Here is a 9074-nt window from a genome sequence, read left to right as displayed (position 1 = left end):
ATATATATATATATATATATATATATGTATATATATATATATATATACATATATATGTGTATATATATATACCTTTATATATCCTCAGCCCTTGCCCGCCTGCCTGCACCATTGGGTTCACCAGCTTTTTGTGACAGTATTCATGGTGGGCTACAGTAGCTCGGTGGTCAGCGCTGCTGTCTTGGAACCCTGAAATTGCAGTCTCGGGGAAAATGTTCAGCACAGAAGCTTTGCATAATACGTTTTTATGGTTTTGCAGTTTTAATTTTGGGAGTGGTCCATAAGTACTGCTTTCATAGCTAATCAACGATTGAAGACTCTGCAGAGCCACTGATGTAAAGTGGAGCAGTGCAAATAGTTTTAATTTAAAAAACTAAAGAGAAAAAAATTACCAGTTCAAATGTGGTGCCATATAAAAACACGTCAGCTGACTCACTTCCTGTTTTTGAATCTTCTCTGAAGACAGTTAATTCTCTTTAGCTATTAATTCAGCTTGAAATGTTGGTTTTACTGTTTTTAATTTATTTGTTTCTATTGTTTCTACTGTTTGCTGTTTTTATGATTGTAACAGTTCATTACTTTTACGGGTTCAATTGACTTTATAATCTTCATGTTTGCTTTTATGTGTTAGTACAGCACTTTGGGCAATGGTGTTGTTTTTAAAGTGATTTATAAATAATGTTGTATTGTTAAAAAAAAGTTTTACAAGGTGAAAGTGTTCTCAACTATTCTTTTTGTTTTTAAATGCGCCAAACGGATCAGAGACTTGTAGATCTAGTACATATCTGTTTCCAAAAGCAGCATAAAATATGAACAATCTGCCTTTTGAACCCATAAACTAATTCAATAATGTAATAAAACTTCATCAATCCCATGCACTGGAAAATGGAAACAACTTTGTAAAAATTCACCCCTTATATTCAAACTTTACCTTTTTCATTATAAAGATAAACTTATAATCAGAGTAAAGGAAATTGTATCATTTGGTACAGAACCCAGAGTTGAGTTAACAAATTAAAAAAAAGATTTTAGGAAAGTTTATTTTCTTTTTTTGTTATCTTTGACATTTGATTATAAACTGAAATATGCTTAGTAAAACTATATTATCATTGTTTTTAGATTTCTAGCCTAGTTAATATTTTCATAAACATGGCATATTTTACAAACGTGTGTAGTATTTGGAACTTGCAAGTACCACAGTACCAGTAATCTATTTAGAGTGTTGTGAAGTAACCACATGTAAATCATTTACGGTAAAACACACCATACTTGTGTGTATTCTCATACATTCTCTGAAAGTACATCAGTGTTTCTGACTTTAAACAGCTCAGAGCTAAAGGCTGAGGTATTAATGGCGGAGCAGATTAACAACTTTCCAAGAATTTTGGTTCATGTAATACCGGCACATGCAAAATATCTTTATTTTCTAGGCACATTGTTTCAAACATGCTCCTGTGGTCAGATTATTTTTCTTGAATTTATTTGATTCTGTAATAAACTGGTTAAAACACCAAAAAGTCATTTGCTCAGATCGCAGCTTGTCAACAGCCGAATATTAGCTTAATAACCAATCTAACAACACTCCTCTGGTAGATCTGCTTCAGATATACAACTGGACCTCTGCATAATCTCTACATTGGAGCAAGACAAGAGATTCACTAAAAGCAGGAATATGTGAACACTCACCAGAGAGCAGCTGCCTCGAGACCACTGATATCTGAGACAGGCTGTGACCACTTTCACCTCCAGTCCCCCCCCCCCCCCCCCATTCCACTCAGTGCCTACCCAAAATATACCCCACTCCCACCCCCTCTTCTTACCCCAGATACAAATTTATCCCCCATGGCTGTGGTCTCCTGTGCCAAAGGAGGAACGTTATCAGCTCCTCTGAACATCCAATGATTGGTTTCCAATAGTTTTATTAATAATCCTTTCAGTGGTTCATGGGATATTTTGCTAACAAACACATGACACGGTGGCAATGACATGATCCTTCAGGTGGTAACAGGAAGGTTTTAAATATGGCTTTCAAGTGTCAACAGACGATTGAAGCACCTATAGTACAAGTACAAACCTATGTTTAAGATGATTTAATCTTTTCTGGTGATCTGTTCTTCTTCTTTCAGCTGTACTCTTATCAGGAGTCACCACAGCGAGTCATCCTCCTCGATGTAATGAACAGATACCTGTCTGATATTATACATAATTTAAACGGATTCTTTCATTTTTCTGGACTGAGTACTATCGTGTTTTGAATATTAAATGTGGACGGAAACATGTTTTAATTTCTGACTCACCAACAACAGTGGGTCGTTTATTAAAACGATTTAAACACATCACATATTTACAATAATTGGCAGATTGATTACAATAACACAGCTTAATTAATGAGCTTTACAATGAGAAACCATACGGCCATGATATCTCACTTGCAACTAATTACAACAGACATTTATGAAAATATCTGGATGATTTACTGGCAAGATAGAAGAGTTTTAAAGATGGGAAATTGAGGAGTTTAAATGGAGAGAGATGGGTGAGGGAATGTGTCTGTTATAACCAGAAACAGCACGCTCCTTTGGACGCAGCTTAACCCACGGTACACTTCGCAGTTGAAGATCGACTCTTTACCTTTGCAGACGATAGTTCGGCCTTGGTGTAGAGTTGCCTTTCAACGCTTTTCAGCGTCTACGTAAGAACAGCTGTGACCTCAGGAGTCGTGAGATCAATTCGTTAAACAGCACAGACTTCTTCATTGTTCAGAGCGTTCGTCGGGTAGCCACAGCGAGACGTCGTGGCATCGACGGACTCTGGTCATTCCATTAGAAACTGCTCGAACTTCTGTTCTTCTGAACTTCTCGTTCGAGGTTCTCCCTGGAACTCTGGTTCTCTCTGAAACTTTGTTCAGCTTGGAACTCTTGTTCTGCTGGAACTAGGAAGTGTCGACCCTTTTAAAGAGGTCACTTCCGGTTCCTCTGAGAACTTCCTGATTGGTTGAACGAACCAACAGGGGTGTGGTTTTAGTGACGTAAGAGGGTTATTACTAGTCAAGGAGACAGTGAGATGTTTTGGAACAAACAGAGAAATGTTTTGGAGCAGACAGAAATATGTTTTGAAGAACAGAGACATTTAGGAGCCAGTCTTCTTCTATCTGTCTGATAGAGATAAACATGACATTTCGTTCCGATAAACATGTTTTTGACCGTTCCTTCACTTTTGACCGACTCACTACTTGCTCATTTCAGACAGAAGATCAAAAAAATGCATAATTACTTTGTAACAGGCATTTTAACTTGATTTCTACTTTGAATGAGGATTAAAAATCATTTATACTGTTTCACAGTTGATTTAAAACGAGTGGTTCACTTCAACATTTAAAAATGATTTGAACTAAACACACTGATTATCAAGATATTGTAAAATAGTAATGATAATAAAAGAGAGTGTTCTTTCAATTGATCAGTGCAGGACACTTAGAAAGTCTCTGGATGAGCTTAATTTGTATTTCTGGACTCAAATCAATGAAATAACAGTTCCTGTTCCAGGAAGGCTTTTTGACCTGAGGCTTAGTTCACTACATCCATCTCACTCTGTCCTCTGCATCCTCTGTCCTCACTCCAACTACCTCCATGTCCTCTCTAACTGCATCCATGTATTTCCTTTTTCCTGGCAGCTGCATTTCTAACATCCTTCTACCAGTATACCCACTGTCCCTCCTCTGGACATGTCCAAACTGTCTCAGTCTGGCCGCTCTAACTTTATCTCCCAGTTGTTCAACCTGTGCTGTACCTTTGATGATCTCATTCCTAATCTTATCCATCCTTACCCAAAAAAAGTCCATGTTCAATCCATCCATCTTTGTCACTCTTAAGGAGAACCTCAACATCTTCACTTCCACCACTTCCAGTTCTTCACCTTTGTGACATCTGCTCCTTGTAGCATCACTGTTCCACCTGCCTCCCTCTCATTCACACATGTACTCTGTTTTAATACGGCTGACTTTCATTCCTCTTCTTTCAAGTGCATACCTCCACCTCTCTAAGTTCTGTTCTAATGAACAGAATATACAATAAAACTATTAAACCCAAATGCACACAATGAGATAGATAAATATATAATCACAATGATGGAAAATGAATGAATAAATGAGCTACAATAAACCACCGGAGAAGAGACCCGGATCCTCAGAAGGGTTGAAAACAGAGTGAAGATAATATCGGGTATGATTTCAAGTGTATGGAGGGCACAGCATTATAATATTTGTTCATCTTCAGTATTATGATTTTCTTTGCAATTAACCCAAGCTCTGTGATGGAGGACTTAAAGGCTTTGGCTGGACTCTGTGTCTGCTTTAAGGTCCTCGAGTCCTCGAGGCTCAATGGGATTTACCTGTATAAATAAAGGTTGATTGAAGGTCAATAAGATTGTGTCCCACCTCCTTTAACAAAACACCACCGACCTTATTACTGTGTAGATACTAATACACCTCAGAGCTTTTCAGGTTGTTGTTCACTTTACCGTCAGACACAACCGAGTCAATGAAGTAGCTAAATATGCTAGTAGATGTAGCTAAATATGCTAGTAGATGTATATGCTAGTAGATGTAGCTAAATATGCTAGTAGATGTGATCTGCAGCCAATTCTTCAGGTCGTTCTCCATCCCTCGTCTGCAGGCAGATGTATGATTTAAATTGTCCTGTTTGAGCTCTGACAGCTGATGTTTCTACACATTTAAATTAAATCTACAATCCTTGGAGAAACTACATTAGCTCGTACTGTTTGCACATAAACAAACGCCAGTTCCGGTCAGCGCTAGAAGTCACGCCCATAATTCCCGTAAGGCAGCATGGGGGCTAGGAATAAGGTGGATAAACATTTTATATCAAACGGGACAAAGATTGAACTCATGTACAGAATAGGAAAATGTAAACGTTGACACATTTGATTAAACATGGCCTCTATGGCATCAGTGTTGGATACCACCACCACCTGTTTATCTACATTGCATCAATATTAGCTTGTACCATAGGCGTCGCAACCATTATATGTGAAGGGGACAAGTCCCCCCCACATAAAAAAACCCCTGTTCATTTGGACCACCCCACTTTTACTATGAAACATTAGTTTGGCGCCATTTCATTCTTCATGAACAACTCCATTCCACTTGATTAATAGGAGAATACTCAATCTACTGAAACTCCAGTCCAGGTTTTCCTGGTTACCTCCAACTCTAAACACAGCAGCCTGTTGCCACGGCAGAGTTGCCAGGTGTACGATAATTATCGTATTTGTATGGAAATTTTGCCCTCTGTACGATGTACCATCAATAATCCCAAAAAAGGCCAAATATACAATAATTTGACCATTCCGTGAATGTGTGGTTGTAATCGGTTGTAATCAGCCTGTCGCAACTGTCTGAGTTTTTTTGTGAACCCTGAAGGCATCTGTGTCCGCAAACAGATGCATGATTGGCTGGAAATTCCAGCCAATCATGCTTTTCTAAATGTTACCTACGAGTGACGTGTATGCATTTGCCTCAGAACAACGGTCATGATTGGCTGAAAAGTCCGCTGCGCCCACCCCATGAGTGAGGAAAAGAAAAAAAGAAGAAACAGAGCTGGTCTGGAAGCGGACCCATCACTACTATAGTGCATCAATAGATTTGTTATTTTGGTTATGATGGGTGTACGATAATTTCCCTCAAAATACGATAATTTTATGTCTCTAGTACAATAATCCTACATTTCTCACCTGGCAACACTGTGCCACGGTCACAATATACAGTGGTCACAGAATATGATGTAACACCTGCAATGTTTCTGTGCGTCTCCTCCTGCCTCGGCAGAAAACACACACAGGTAGAGGAGATGGAGACACCTCTGTGTTACTCGCTCGCCAGTTTAGTGAGCTTTGTGCAGGCAGTTGTTGACCGGGTGGGTTGAAATTAAACACATGGTAGGAGGAGAGAAGTGGAGTGCTACGTCTGTAGCATTTCAGCTTAAGTTACTGTGACGCTGTCAGACGCTGCAGGTGGAAGAGACGCTGTGTTCAGGTGCATTAAAGTTGAAATGTCTTTAAAACCCCACACCTTATTGTCCTCAAGCTTCATGAGAAACATAATTTAGATGAGTAGTGTTGAACACAATAAAAAAAAAGTCTAGTGGTGATGATTTTGATTTCTCTATAAACACATAGTGCCGACCGGACGCTCTGTATTAAAGTTAAAATTACTTTAAACCTACAGCTGAATTTACACAAACTTGGTGAGAAACATGTTTTAAATGTGTGGAATTAAAGGAAATCTAGGTAAAATGTTGCTTTTTTGTTCACTAGTGAACACCTTTTTTTAACGCGCGTGCGCGCACACACACAGTTACACACATCATTGTGTCCCCCCCACATTACGGATGCTTCTGACGCCCTTGGCTTCTACTGTCACCCATTGAGACAATGCGTCAGCTAAGTTATGACCACTTTTTTTAAAAGGTTTAAGAAGTTGCGTTTTTATGCCGACATAATTGTGAACAATGTACTGAAACACTGTAGATGTTTAGAAGACAATAAAACAACATTATTGCCTAAGGAAAATGGGTGGTAGTTTGTGAATCTTATACCTTCCCAAGACAAATCCCTGGCTTCATTTTGATACCGTGTTCTTCATGTGGTTTAAACCCTTTCAGTTCCACACTCACAAGATTTCCTTGATAGAACAGGGACCTTGAATGATGCATTTCACTAAAAATGATCTTTATTGAACAGGATCAGAAAGAAGATACAAGTTACTGCTAGACATAATAGAGAACGCCCATCCACCTAAACATTTTCATTGGTATAAATTCAAAAATAACGTGCAACAAACTCACTTGGTTCCTTCAGCTTCTTATATTTACCATCTTCATTGTTTTAACATATAAATTATTAAATGCCATAAAAATACACATACAGACTGATTCGAGTTACAAGGTTAGTCACAGAATTACACATTTACTCAAATTTATTGATCACTTTAGTCCATCCAACTGAATCAGATAAAACAAAATCCCAATAAGATTAGCATGTAATTGGGGAGACTTGGGAGAACTGGTGTTTTTACACTTTAATAGGGCTCTGTTAATTCTTCAAAAAGCACAAGATGAGAGATGAACAGCAGTCAGTCAATAAAGTCTTTACTTCAGCAAAAACAGTCAAAAGTTTGATGAAAAATGTAGAAAGTGCAAAGCCACTTTCTTTATTTGTATCCGCAGTGGATACTGATCAATGTGAAGTGCTTCATGAACAAAACTTGTTTTGCTCCAAGCCCTTAGTCCTTGACGTTCGATCGGGGTGTGCTCTCTGGCTGCCTCAGCTGTGTTTTACATGAGCTATGATGAGCGGAGCTGCGTTCTTCCCTTCCTGCGTCAAACAGGGGCTGAAAATGGGATGCACGCTCTCACTGAAATTATCCTTGAAGGTGTAGAGATGTAGGCGCGCCTTCACATCGTAGAAAGAAAGCTGACCGGCTTCGTAATCCAGGAAGATTCCTATTTTGCTGGGAAGACTGGGCAGCATTAGAGACAGGCGAGAAGTAGCCAGAGCTTTCACCTCCCCGTTCTTCAGCCACAGGCACCAGTACCCACCTTCAGGGCTCAGGTTGATCTCGCCCTTGCGGCGGGCCGAAGCCTTGGCCACGCCGAGTGTCCAGGCCGTTTTACGCCCCAACTCCACTTCCCAGTAGTGTCTGCCAGAGCTGAACCCCTCTCGAGTCAGGACGAAGAGGGCTGGGTTAAAGTGCCGCGAACCCTCCGTGTGAGAAACTTTGCGCTCTTCGTATTTTACCTGCTGACCATCATCAGATACAACCAGGTTCTTCTGGGCAGTGGACGGGTCCAAAATCAGTTCACCTGGATAGAACAAAGCAAAATGAGAACCTGGCAGATCATTTATTTTCATCTTCACGTGTTAAATGGAGAAGTTTGCACACTTGAAGCATACAGCCATAGAAAACAGAAGTCACCCACTTTCATTTTTACAGAGCTCACCTGTTTTCCTTTCTATGGCATCAGGACATAAGAACATCTGGTTTTCATCAGGCTCTAAAAATGATTTAATTTTAATCTCAAGCGTACAAAACCACAACTGATTCAACCAAGTTGCACTTTAAGAAGGACTTTTTACAAATTAACAACTTTACAGACAACTCCAGCAAAGTTGTCAGTTCCTCTGGATGGTTTCTTTTCATTGAAATGTTTTGTCTTTCATCCAGACTTTCATGAACTTTGATGTTTTGAACCACTTTGGCCATTGCTGCCTCAGAAGACTCGACGGGGGAGAGGGTGGACTCCAGAGACCATCTATCTTATCACCATCAAACTGGTTGGCCCACTATATGTGAGTGTGCTGCTTGTGAGACTGAGTTTGTTGCGGCTCCTCGGACTGATGAAGTACTTTGGATGAAAGACGACACAGTTGTTAGTATTTTATCTAGGCTGACCCCGGGTTTTTGATCTGCTCAGACGTGGATTATAATGAAATTATGACCCGATTTTGACTGGTTTAAAATAGGGATGCACCGATCCACTTTTTTTTTTTTACTTCCGTTCCGATCCCGATACCTAAATCTGAATATCAGCCGATACCGATCCAGTCCCGATATCATCATAATTGATTTTATATGAGGCTGTAATAATCTCCTCTCAAGTACAATTTGTACAAATATATGATGCATGTCCAAAAAGTCAACTTGAGGTAAGTTTTATTAATGTTGGATAAGTTTTAAAGTTAGAATTAAATGTTGCTAACACAAAACATGTTTCTTTTTATTCCTAGTTTTAAAGTGGATATTAAAATGATTAATTTAAGTGATTGTTTAAAGTTATTTTATATTTTTTTAAATAATGGGCAGATATAAGATTTTTCCCCTTTCTGGACTCTTTTCATTCAATGTTTTCTTTTTGATGAATTTGTTTTGTTTCTTTTAAATGAATGAATAAATTAAGTAAATAAAATAAATTATTAAATGGCTTTAAACATCTGATAAGTTCATGGTATAAACCAACAGACATGTTCATGTTTTTAGTATTTTACATCACTTTATA

The 9074-nt window shown here is 38.8% G+C and overlaps 1 protein-coding gene across 1 annotated transcript in view; it reads right to left on the bottom strand.

Annotated features, from left to right (window-relative positions):
• Positions 1–6824: 6824 nt before the first annotated feature.
• btr12 (bloodthirsty-related gene family, member 12) overlaps positions 6825–9074 on the bottom strand; it is a 27796-nt gene continuing 25546 nt past the window's right edge. Inside the window, exon 8 of the mRNA XM_037675425.1 lies at positions 6825–7880. Coding sequence (XP_037531353.1) covers positions 7342–7880 — 539 coding nt within the window. The 3' untranslated portion in view covers positions 6825–7341. The remainder of the gene's footprint in view (positions 7881–9074) is intronic.

Source organism: Nematolebias whitei, chromosome 1 (assembly GCF_014905685.2).
Source record: "Nematolebias whitei isolate Nwh7 chromosome 1, NemWhi1, whole genome shotgun sequence".
NCBI classification, from domain to species: domain Eukaryota; kingdom Metazoa; phylum Chordata; class Actinopteri; order Cyprinodontiformes; family Rivulidae; genus Nematolebias; species Nematolebias whitei.
Note: the sequence above shows the minus strand (reverse complement) of the source record. Positions and strands in the feature narration are given on the sequence as shown.